The 12,829-nt window shown below is 52.1% G+C and overlaps 1 protein-coding gene across 1 annotated transcript in view; it reads right to left on the bottom strand.

Annotated features, from left to right (window-relative positions):
* Positions 1 to 12,298, bottom strand: part of ERICH1 (glutamate rich 1) — a 55,206-nt gene extending 42,908 nt beyond the window's left edge. Inside the window, exons 1-2 of the mRNA XM_028099762.2 lie at positions 12,199 to 12,298; positions 950 to 1,081 (exon numbers count right to left, since the gene is read on the bottom strand). Of these exons, the coding sequence (XP_027955563.1) occupies positions 950 to 1,081; positions 12,199 to 12,220 (154 nt within the window). The 5' untranslated portion in view covers positions 12,221 to 12,298. The remainder of the gene's footprint in view (positions 1 to 949; positions 1,082 to 12,198) is intronic.
* Between the last annotated feature and the right edge of the window lie 531 nt (positions 12,299 to 12,829).

A 12,829-nucleotide genomic window follows, 5' to 3' on the forward strand; every position in this document is an offset into this window, starting at 1 on the left:
AGCACAAACGCTGGTGCGAAGACGTGGCCCAGAGGATCAGGGGCCACTTCAGAGGGTGTGAGTGATGTGTAGGAATGGACTGGACTCAGCCCCTGAAGCTGAAGCCCTCCCCATGCCGACGGCAAACACTAGCCCCCATGTGTGCGGCTGCTCGTGGGCCAGCACTGTGCACGGCCACGAGCTGCCACGACTCACAGGGCCATCTCCTCCCCATGCTCAGGCTTGCCCACACAGACCTGGCCTCGGGGGCAGCAAGCAGAGCGGTAGGACTCCTGGGCCTGTCTGCTGAGATCAAGCCAAGGGCATGTCGTCGGATGCGCGCGTCTAGGGAGCTAACCCGTCTCTTCTGCCATGGTCACTCCACGGGGCCGGCACCCAGGAACAGTCACGTGCGAACAAAGGCCAGTGCAGGCTCATGCCAGAGGGCACAGAACCAAGGATGGGGGCTCACAGCACAGCCCACAAGTGTCCAGCCCAGCATGGCGTCCCCGTTTCCCACGCAGCGGCCCCGCACCAGCGGGACACCCCCGCTGCTGGGGGGCTAATGATGCTCTGCTGCAGACCATCCTACTGCTTGAGGAGCTCACACAGGCCTCTGCCAAGGACCAGCGGATGAGGGACGAAAGCAAGGGAGCCGTCAGGAGCCTGAGCCGCATGGACACAAGCCAAGCAGGGCCTGGGAGAGAGTGGCGGTAGCAGAGGACAAGGCCGGCGGGGTCAGCGGTCGTCTCTAGGACCAGAGAAGGGCCTGCGAGTGAACTCAAGCACCCAGCAAAGTCCTGAGCTGGTCTCTGATGAAGGCACCACCAGCACCAGCTTCTCTCCCCGAGCGCACTGGACAGGGATCCCGGAGCTCAGCACCCCCAGCAGCCAGGCCAGAGCCGCCTGCCCCAGGGCAGACAGGACGGTCGCCAGGAAACCGTTGGTGACCCCCCCACAAGCCCCTCACCTGTCAGAGTGGGGACCTCCTCAGCGGTCTCTCTCCCGGCTGGTTTGTCAGAAGCTGGAGTCACGGGTGCACTCTTTTCTTGGCCACAGGGAACACTAGGGAAAAGCCTCCTCAGCACTTTTTCCACAAACACTACAACCAATTCACAAAGAAAAGAGAAGGAGGAATTATTCACGGCACTAAATCACAAATGGATTTTATGTAAAATACATAGCCTGACACTACCACCTGAGAGAAAAGGGAATGTGTGTGAGGGCACCCTAACACTGTCCCAAGGACCCCCAGCACTATCCTGAGGACTCCCCAGCACCATCCCCTAGGACCCCCCAGCATTATCCATCAGAGGGCCCCCGGCACTGTCCCCCAAGTACCCCAGGACCATCCATCAGAGTACTGCCAGGACCATCCATTAGAGGACCCCAGGAATGTCCATCAGAGGACCCCCCCAGGACTGTCCATGAGACCCCCAGGACCATCCACCAGAGGACCCCCCAGAACTCACCCCTAAGGACCCCCAGGACTATCTTTCAAGGGCCCCTGCACTTTCCATCAGGGGACCCCCAGCTTGGTCCATCAGAGGACCGGCAGCCTGGGATGCCTGTAGGTATGGGCACCAGGACAGGAGCCAGGCTGGGAAGAGAGTGGTATGAAGTCAGGTGTTTGCTTCTGGGTTTGTAAGTGGTCTCTCTTCCCTCCAATGTTCTTATCTCTCTGAGTTTCTGTGTAAAGTACCGACTGTGAACCAGTTTCTGAATCTGGGGTTCAGGTGCTGGGTACAAAGTGTCCCCCTACAGGGCCAATCCACGTGCAAGTCACACAGCTGACCCCGGGGCCGGTGTGCAGTGGGGCAGACAGAGCAGGGCCCCGGGGCTGGCAGCACGGGCCGTTCCCTCCAGCGCTCCTGTATGAGCTCAGCGCTGCAGTTAGGAACCGAACCCCGCTCTAACACGCACGTGTTTGGGTTAGCTGGCATTCTGCTTCAACTGGAAAAAGGCTGTCATAATGAATAAATATTTCTGTCCCGATGGAAGTGTGGATAAGGAACAGGCATGAATCTCAAAACAGCATCCTGGAAAAGGTGAGGGGAAAGGTTAATAAAATGAATTTGTAAATTTAGAAAGAACTCAACAGAATGGGAGAGCGCTGCTCTGCGGTGACGGGCAGCCGAGCGGCAGAAACCAGACTGCTGGGAGCCAGCACGTGGGACTCCCAGATTCTTGGGGGCGGTGCCGTCCCACCACAGCTGGGGGCACGGGGACCCTCAGCCTCCCGGTTTCATCACATTGTCGGGCAGCATCCCTACTAGGAATAACTCCCACTGCCCCGTTCTAGTTGGGAATTTGGGTTTCAAAATTCCAAAGGGCTCCCTCCATGGTAATGACTCCTCAGAGAACCCACTGGAATGCAGCTGGTGGCTCCCAGGGAGGAGGGTGGCCCCCTTCCATGGCAGGGGGCTCCTCTGCGTGAAGGAAAGCAGCCCGTGCTAATGACGTTAGCATTTAGGACCTCAGGTCCTAGCAATAAAAGATTCCCCACGCACTTGTGTTTGGTTGAATGTTCTACAAAATTGTTGTTAGCATGGAACCTGGCACAAAGTGTGTTTCCAACACAACCTGCTGAGGAGGCATGTTCCCACAGCCTTCTGCGGAATGGGTTCCAGGCATGTGCCTGGGAGCATCACTCACCGGAACTGTGGGGACAAACAGCCTGTTTTGCACAGCGTTGACAAGAAATGTTTGGTGGTACTCAGTGATATATGGAAGGGAAGTTTCCAGAGTTTTGGTTAGAAACAACAGTTGTGGGTGACTCCTTACGCAGCAGAGAGGAATGTTCCATTCTGCCCCTGCTGGGTAGGACACTGGGTTAAGGTGAGCTGAGCCCCAGCATTTCCCACCTCGAAATGGGCAGAAATGCCCCTCTGGCCACAGACGTGGCTGCACCCACCACACCCCACCGTCTGCACCTCCCACGTCACTTCTTCCTCACACACTTCCGACCACCGCTCACAGGGGACCCTCCTGCAGCACGCCCGAGTCCCAGAGCCCTTTCTCACGACAGACACCCATCCTGGTATTTCACACACAGCACTAAAAGAGTTCATAGTTGATTGAAACAGCAACAGCCAGCTATTTGAGGCCTAAAAACATGGTTTAGAGCCACTTAAACTCTCACTGCTACTCGGAGCCCACAGTTACAAATAAAACATGTACCCTATGAACTGCTTGATGGTTTCCTACAAATATGGACTTAATTCTATAATCAAGGCATGTTTTCCAACTGGTCAAATCTACTTAGTGATGCATGTGAAAAGCAGAACATAAAAGAAAGTACCAGTAGTTTTTCAGGATACTGGTACATAGTAAAGCATCATTTTTAAAAAGCACCTGTCACTTCTGGTTTGTTGAAATGCAGCTTTTGACCTTGTGTGTGTGTGTGTGTCTACTCACTACAAACATTAAATCTTCTTCAATGCCATTACTGCTTTAAAATCTAACAGTTGAGTATAGAAAAGGGAGAGTATGCTCCATTTTTAACAAAGTGTTAGTGTTGGTGTTGCAAGCATGGTTTCCTGTGTTCCGTGCTGTTAGAGCAGAGGCCTGGGATGCTGTGCAGCGTGCAGCAAGCGTCTGGAGGCTAAGCAGGTGAGCGAGCTCCCACACTGGCCAGCTGGGCCATCTCCCGACTGGGGCAAACTGGCTGCATGTTCCATTCGAAAAGGCTCTTCTGAAAGAAGAAATGGAAATAGGAACTTTTTCTTGTGTAATATCCCATTCTGAAAAAAGCAAAAGAAGATTAAAAATATGTGGTACAGAAAAAGCATCCCATCAGTATCAGGAATGGTTCTCCTTAAAAAAGTTCAGTCTGATCACAAAGTAATATATATTCGCCTCAAGATTTGTGTACATAGTAGACTTCACTTAAAATGGGAGTAAAGCTATGCACCTATTTCTACTAAATACACAGTGTACATCTGGAGAGCTTGTAATGGGGGAGAGTAGAAATGTTTACTCATTCGTGATTCTCCAGGCAGGTATGTCAAAGCCTCTGTTAGCACCCCTACAAAGCACTGGCTTTGGAAAAGCGGGACTTGGAGAGACAAATAAAACACGTGTGAGCTCATCTGGGGACATGAGGAAGGAAATCAGTTCCGAGGCCGTACTTTAAAGGGTGATGTTACTGGGAACGAGTAAAACCAACAGGACCCCACGCTCCCTGAAAGGACACAAAAACAGAAGGGGCCTCACAAGAGCGACACATAACTTTAAAAATTTTGAGAGGAAAACACAGAACAATCGGTTTATGACACACCTTTATGTAGTTTCCAGTGAACAGACGTACAAGTGGAAAGGTGATTATCTAGAATTGAGAGTCGCCGGGTTTTTGAAACCATATTTATATGAAAACTGCTATCGAAAACAAGACCAGAAAAGGACATTACTAGAAGCTTAGTGGCTGAGTGACCGCGCCCCCTCCTCACCGAAGCCTGAGCAAGGCATGCAGACGACACATACGCATGCACCCGAGAACGGAGACATCCCCCACCTCAGCAGATCCTGGGTCACGTCACCCCTGTTTCCATCCTGACTTGGGTGTACCAGGTTTCAACAGACACTTTAAGTTAACATTTCTCAGGGTTACTGTATTCTTGGAATCGGGTATTTTGAGTTCTATCTTTTCAGGAAAGACCATGTTTAAACGCCTGCTGAGTACCTGCCAGCCTATCTATAGCTTTCTTAACAATATTCAATATTTTATTTTTTCCATTTTATCCCAATAATGAGGCAAGGTATTTAGCCATTGTCTATAATCTAGGAATAAATTGATAATAGCACTCCATCACTTCATAAGAAAGGAAAGTTCAGGATAATATGCTAATTTAATGAATGATAGTTTCTTAATGAGCTTCATAATAGAATCATAAATGAAAGAATAATTAGCTAAGATTTAAGCAAGAGTTGGCAAGCTCTCTGAAGTTTTAATTAAGAGGGAAACAGTGTTCAAAATAAAGCCAGAAATGGTGCCCTGAGGGGACATGATCAGAACGTACGCCATGACCAGTCTGATGTGCTCTCCCGTCTGAGGGTACATGGACACTGAATATTCATTTTCTCCCAAAACTTCGACACTTCAAAAAATTCCAAACTTTGTCCTCATTTTTGCCTTGCAGAGTGTCTAACGTGACTTAACTGTGTCAGCTGCCAGAAAAGCCGTCCCAGCCACAACCGTTCCCACCAGGGGACACAGCAGGACACGGGGCCAGGTGGCTCCGGAGCTCCTGGCCTCACCGAACACGCTGAGGGACCAGCGCTCGGCCCAACGAGGCTCCCGGGCCCTTCAGAAAGTTGCTTTACTATCCTGGGGACATACAGGGTAACCTATCATGTCTACTCCAAGACTTCCATTCTTCCCAGTTTCATGAATGCTGGCTTTTTCATCCACCAGATCTTGAATTCCAACCAAAGCACGCGAGGCGAGACGGGCAGCCAGGTCACCGGCAGGAGTGGTTAGGTGAACCGCTTGCTTTGGGAGGGCTCGGGGAGGACACAGACTGGGAGGTGCCCGCTACTCGGGGTCCTGAAACCCCCCCACTCAGGGACCGGGCCTCCTGCTGCTGTCTTCGAGGTGGGGTACTGGCCTGCTCTCTAGCCCCTACGCCAGGCACGCCGGGCCCCCCGAATGGCGTGTTTCCACGCTGGTGGCCTGGCTGCTGTGTCCCTGTCAGCCAGGCTGTGACCTTGGACCTAGCACTTCACCGCGTGCCGACGGAGTCGTCAGGACAACGCCAGCGTCACCACGAGCTGCCTGCACTCAATCCTCAGTGTGCAGCTGCCCCCTGAGCAACGCAGGGTTTGGTCATGGACACCTGTGCAGCTGAAAACCCCTGTATAAACTCTGACCCCCCAAACTACTATAGCCTACCGTTGGCCAGAAAGCTTACCAATAACATAACAGTTGATTAACACTTATTTTGTCTGTTATGTGTATCACGTAGTGTATTCTCACAATGGAAACTAGAGAAAAGAAAATGTCACTAAGAAAATAAGGAAGAGAAAACACATCGACAGAACTATACTGTATTGATGGGAAAAACCCACGTCCAAGTGGACCCATGCAGTTCAAAGCCCTGTTGTTCACGGATTAACTGTATTATCATTTTTTGACATCTTAAAAACCTTCCTGGCTGGAGAGACTGCCCCTCCCAGGGCTGGCCCACACTTAGGAGACAGCAAAGCAGAGTCTCTTTGATATGCAAACTAATCCATGGGAGCCTGGCCTCTCCCACCAGCACCACACCCAGAACAACACCCCTCTGCCCTGCCTGCCCCACCTTCCCCGCACCCAGGAGCAACATTCCTCTGCCTTGATCATCCAGGGCCTGGTGCCACCCCTATTGCCCAAAGCCCACCCAAATTGCTCAAAGTCGCCAGTCCTGAATCATTCGCCCTGTCCTGCCTGCTTTTCCCATGGAAACCCCAACAAAGGCTGTGGCCTAAGGGTTCCCCTGCCTCCTGACCCTAGTGCTTCCCCGGGGGGCCCAGCATGGGGTGGCCTGGCGTGCCTTCCGTCTCTAGGACCCACGACTATAACGGCCTTGGTTTTCCTGAGCCTCTGCTCCGTGCCTCTTGCGGCTGCATCTGACAACCACATCAGGAAGGAACCCAGGACAGCCCCAGCCTACAGATGAGAAAACTGAGCATTACAGGGGCGCCCTGAGAGGGGCCCACCTCCCTCAGACCAGAAGCGTTCTAGCGTTGGGCACATGGTGTCAGGTGGTTGAACCCACTCTATCCACATACCCCAACCTGACTTGTGCCAAATCCAAGAGACAGCAGAGACTGTAACCGCCCACCAGGCATCTCTGGACTTACGAGGTCAGTCCCCATGTCCAGTTTTTTCAGGAAACATCTGTCCCCCAGGGCTGCTGTCTTACTCCCTGTTGTCTTCACCCACCCACGAAACCCCAACCACATGCTGGACCTGCCCCTTCCCACAATTACCCTGTGCACTTTCAGATCTGTCTTTTATGGAAACAAACACCCACCCCTCCTGTGCCTGAAACCTGTAACAGCTCACAATTCCTACCCCAACATGGCTGCTTCTGGGCAGCCAGGGCCCAGCATTCATGGTTTGCATGGAGCCATTCGTTTGTCTGTTCCCTGGGTCATTCATTCAGGAAATGCTTGCTGAGCACATGCATTCATTCATTCATTAAGGAAATACTTGATGAGATCATGCATTCACTCCTCTGCTCATTCAGTAAATGCTTGCTGAGCACATTCATTCAGTCATTCATTCAGTCATTCATTCAGGAAATACTTGCTGAGCACATGCATTCATTCATTCATTAAGGAAATAACTTGCTGAGCTCATGCATTCACTCCTCTGCTCATTCAGGAAATGCTTGCTGAGCACAGGAAGCCTTCCTGGTAGAATTCAGACAGGAATCTGGTGGTGACAATCCAGAGAGCAGCAGTGTGTGATGGAGGGTGCACGCCATCACGGGAGCTGGAACGGGGGTAGGGGCGCTAATCCAGCCTTCTGCCCTGGACAACTTATATGAGTAAGGAAAGCCAGGCTATTTCTACTGTGGAAGCCTCACAGGCACAAAGATGAAGCTGGGCCCCAAGAGCCACCTGGCGCTGGCCAGCACCAGACACCTGGCATACAGCTCAGCAAAGGAGTGGGGGTCACTTTCCAATAGAGATGCATCCCAACCAGAGCATGTGGTTCTGAGACTCCAGAGGAGGCGGCTGGCAGTGTGTGTAAGCCCGAGGGGTGATAGGGGAGACACCTGCACACACACAGAGGTACACAGGCACACGCACATGCCTGTACACGCACGTGTACAGAGCTGGGAGGCAGGGATGGCAGGGTGCTCAAGACTCTGAGGAAGCACCATTGCGTGAGGGGCTACACACTCTCTGCTCAGGCTCCAAGCAGCAAAACTAGAAGCAGGGAGACGTACCACAGTCAGGCTTTCTAAAAATGGATGAGCTACCTCATGAAATACGATGCTCCCACTACAAGAAGGCACCCGGAAAGGCAGGAGAGGCACCTGTTAGGTAGGTGGCAGGGACACTACACCTGGTCACTCATTTGAAGAGTGACCTGGGCAGCTCCTGAGGCCAGCACCGTGTGAGATGGGGACCAGACACTCCTGCAGCCTGCGCCATCCCCGGGGGAGCGCCCGTTCCACAGGGAGCTGGCCCGTGGCCGCTGCCGCCCAATCCACCTGGACATCCTTCCCGATTCCCAGTGCTATCATGCTGCTTCCTCTACCTCGGCTCCTCGGAGCCAGCCGGTCCCCACCTGACCCAGCACTTGACTACATGCTGGATATTCACCCAATCTCCCGCAGCACAAAGGATGTGGGGGCCTTCACAGGACTCGCTTCACTTACGGAGAGCTATTCATTCCAGGTCCGCCTGTTACCTCCCAGAGGCAAAGTCTGGCCCAGGAGACACTGCTAGTACCATTCACACATTTTCCCACATAAAACAGAGCACATTAAAAAAAAAAAAACTTGCTTCTTACTCAAGTCGTATCGCTGCAAAAGCAAAACATCCTCCCCATGAATCCCGCAGAGTTTCGCTACAAATCGTCTCAGGAGAAATTTGGGTGTCGGGAAGATTCAGGACCTGGCCGAAGCACTCTGCCTTCAGGGAAGTCCCTAGAATCACTGCTGCAGCCTGTCATGCTTTCTTGGTCCATGCCAGAGCGGAGTATCTTTCCTGGGATGTGGCTCAACCGCAACCATGACCCTAGCCGAAAGGAACAACCTGGGACCTGCCTAGAATGAAAGCGTTTGATTCCCTGCTGCGTTCCCAGGGCCTGAATGAGATGTCACACACACTCAGCAGACTCAGTGAACATTTGCTGCATGAAAAAGTGTGAAGCGAGAGTTCTGCAGGCGACCCTGTGTCTCTGAAGGGGGGCTGGGCAGAGAGAGAGCAGAGCTGTGAGGGCAAGTCTGCACCAGCCATGGCCTTCTCCGCTCGCTACACAAATTGTAGGCTTCGACAAGTTACAGGTGCTTAGAATCTTTTTCCAACTGTAATCTCCCCCATAAGTGTTTCTGGAAGTGTAAGTGTTGTCCCAGAGACATGCTCTTCAGTGATCTTGTTAAAAAGACTCACAAAACTAATATTTGTTTCCCACTTAAATTGTAGACTTTCAAGACTTGCTAATCCATCCTTCCAACTGCAGTGTCTTAAAACCTCACTTTGACAATTCTACCACCGATCCAATGGGAAGAGGAGTTTGTTTTTAGAGAAGAAGGTCCCTGACCGAGGAAAACAATGCAAGGTTTCACTCATGTCAATCTGGTGAGCTGCGAAAGGTTTTGACAACTTGATGAGGTGCGCTCAGATGCTTCTACTTTCTTGCTGAGGGAAGAGTACAGTGTCAGGCTTGGAAGGGTCACACACACACGTGGCATGCGAGAAGGGGATGAAGAGAAAGAGCGGCTGTGCAGAGTCCAGGAAGGACCCCTGGTGACAGGGAGGCCTGCTCGGGCTTGCAGACAGCGCAAACATCCAGGGTGGCCACCTGGGTTAGGCCCGCTCACAAGCCTACAGAGTCTTCGCTCCTGCTTCCAGCGTATGTAAGAACAGTGGTCTGAGTACTCAAGATCTGTTAATGTTCATTTTGGAGACTAACATCTGACTGGTTAGAAATTAAGCCATTTCAACCTGTGATGATCTGTTTTTAAAGCTCATAGGAGCAAGTCAGGACTCAGCAGGGTGCAGAACAGTAGGGAGGCGTGCGCACAGTGTTCTCCTATAAAGGAAGCCACAGAGATAGGAACTCTATTCACTGCTCTCCATATTCTGCCTTACTGAGAAATTAGTTTCCATTTCTTATTTTAAGCAAGTGCTTATTAACTATAATGGACACTCGACTTTTCATTTCAAAGAGCAAAACCACAATCATCCATTTTAAATGTAGAAAAGAAAAAATAAATAATTACAGCCTGAACCAATCCAAGTAACAAAAGAAATGTATCAAAAACCTTCACTTTTACCTGAAAACATAAACTCCTAGAAGAAAACACAGGGAAAGAGCTTCTCAATATGGGTCTTGGTGATGGTTTTTTGGACAGGAAACTTAAAGCACAAGGAACAAAAGCGAAAATCCACAAGTGGGACACATCAAACCAAAAGGCTTCTGCACAGGAGAGAAACCCACCAACACGATGAGGAAGTCTAGGGACCGGGAGAAGATGCCTGCCAGTCATGCATCTGAAAGGTGGTCATGCCCAAAATATATGAAGAATGTACACAACTCAACAGCAAATACCAAGCTAATTAAACAAATGGGCAGAGGATCTGAATAGAAATTCTTCTATAGAAGACGTCCAGATGGGCAACAGACACATGGAAAGATGTTCAACACCACTCATCACCAGGGAAATGCAAATCCAAACCACAGCAAGAGATCGCCTCACACCTCTTAGAATGGCAATAATCAAAAAGGCAAAAAATAACAAATGTTGGCGAGGATGTGGAGAAAGGGGAACGCTCTTACATTGTTGGTGGGAATGCAAGCTGGTGCAGCCACTCTGGAAAACAGTATGGAGGTTCCTCAAAAAGTTAGAACTATCCTGCAGCCCAGTGATGGCACTTTTGGATATTTATTCAGAGGAAATAAAATCTGGAGCTCAAAGAGGTATTTGCACCACCATGTTCACTGAAGCACTATTTACAATAGCCATTAAAAAGGAAGGAAATCTTGCCATTTGCAACCACATAGTGGACCTCGAGGGCCTATGCTAAATGAAATAAGTCAAAGACAAATACCATATGTTCTTGCCTATGTGTGGCTTCTAAAAACCCCTGAATGCGTAGATACAGAGAACGGATTAGTGGTTAACAGAAGGGGTGAGGGGCGGAGGGAAGGAACTGGAGGAAAGTGGCCAAAGGTACAAACTTCCAGCTGTAGAGTTAGTAACTCCTGGGACGTGATGTGCAGCATGGTGACCCTAGTCTACAGTGCTGTGTGCTATATTTGAAAGTTGCTAAGAGAGAAAGTCCTACAGTTCTCACCACAAGGAAAAACATCATGTTAACCTCGTGTGATGATTTTGCAGTGTGCATGCATGTCAAGTCTCTATGCTGCACACGTTAAACTTACACAGGGTTGAATGTCAATCATATCTCAGTAAAACTGGGAAAACATAAAACCTTCCCCTTCTTCCTCTGAATGCTGATGACTGGGTGGGAATGAGATTTAGTTGCACCTTAATGAGATGGGAGTTCCCTGCATCTGCCCACATTCAATTCTAAGGCACCAAAGTGTTAGCCAATTAAATGTATTCCACCCCTTGGGTGCTGGTTGGAAATATCAGTTAATGAACTGTTACAAGGTAGATATTATGCCCATTTTACAGACGAAGCAAATGAGGCTCAGAGAGCTTCTGACCTGTTCCACGGGAGGAAAACCAGTCCCACAGTGTGTGCTCGACTACAAGCTGCAGGTCCCTGCCAAGAATTTGGGGACCGACCCTGGCCCCTGCAAATCCCATATTCACTCATGGAAAGGTGCTCCCTGCTCCTTTGGGGTCCCACAGGCCTTGTCGCCTCCGCCCAGGGCCTTTGGACACCCAGGGCTGGGGTACGGATCCCAGAGATACCTGGGGTCCTGGGGTGTCCCGGCCCCCCAGCGCCAACATCCGCCTGGGCCTGGGGTTTGGGCAGGAGGTGGGCCAGGGTCCCTGTACGGGAGGGAGGTGGATAGGGCTCTGGGATCCCAGCGGGAGGTGGGCCCGGGTCTGGGGTCCAGGGAGGGAGGTGGACAGGGCTCTGGGGTCTGGGCAGCAGGTGGGCCGGGGTCCCGGTACAGGACGGAGGGGGATAGGGCTCTGGGATCCCAGCGGGAGGTGAGCAGCTCTCCTGGGTCCGGGTGGGAGGTGGACAGGGTTCTGGGGCCCAGGCGGGGGGTGGGCCCGGGTCCGGGGTCCGGGGAGGGAGGTGGACAGGGCTCTGGGGTCCGCGGTTGGGGGGCGGGGAGATGGGTCGGGGTCCCGGGCTCTCCTGGTGGGAGGCGGACAGGGCTCTGGGGTCTGGGCGGCAGGTGGGCCGGGGTCCCGGGTCCGGGTGGGAGGTGGACAGGGCTCTGGGGTCTGGGGTCTGGGCAGGAGGTGGGCCGGGGGTCCGGGGTCTGGGTCCTAGAACAGGATCTGGGCGGGTCGCGCCCCCGCTCCCCACCTGCGCCGCCCGCCTTGGCCCCCAGACCCCCACCCAGCGTACCTTGCTGCCGCAGCGCTGCCATGGAGATCCGGCGACCCTAGTTTTATCCCCGCGGGACCCACTTCGGGGCCAGAGCCGCACGGCGACGCTTCCGGATCCCGGCCCTCTATGCCCGCCCACAACAACGGACGTGCCCAATCAGGATCCGGGAGTCTTTCCCGCTGGCTGCCAATCAGCCGCCCTCCGGCTGTGGGTTGGCTCGTACGGGGGCTGCGGGCGTGGCCGTGGGGGTGCTTCGAGCATGCTCAGAGGGAAGTGACTGAATCGTGGGTTAGCCGCCTTCTCAGTTTTAGTGCCTTAAAAGAAAGTCAGGAGATGCAGGGAACTCCAGTCTCATATGAACCCTATTAAACTATATCTCCTCCTCATTACCATTTAATCATCAATATTCAAATGAAGAAAGGGAAGGATTTAATTTTTTTTTCTCCAGTTTTACTGACATATAATTGAAATACAACACTAAGTTTAGGAAGGGGTCATGACTAGGGGGTCAGCGGGAGGGGGCCAGTGGGAGGAGCCATATGGAGGGAGGTCAGCGGGAGGGGGTCAGCGGGAGGGGGTCATGGGGAGAAGGGGCACAGTGGGAGGGGAGGGCTGGGGGTGTGGCTTGGTGACCATCCACGGTGTCATC

This window comes from Eumetopias jubatus, unplaced genomic scaffold (genome assembly GCF_037043125.1).
Source record: "Eumetopias jubatus isolate StellerSeaLion01/CBP00866 unplaced genomic scaffold, mEumJub1_p1.0 scaffold_2, whole genome shotgun sequence".
Taxonomy (NCBI): Eukaryota; Metazoa; Chordata; class Mammalia; order Carnivora; family Otariidae; genus Eumetopias; species Eumetopias jubatus.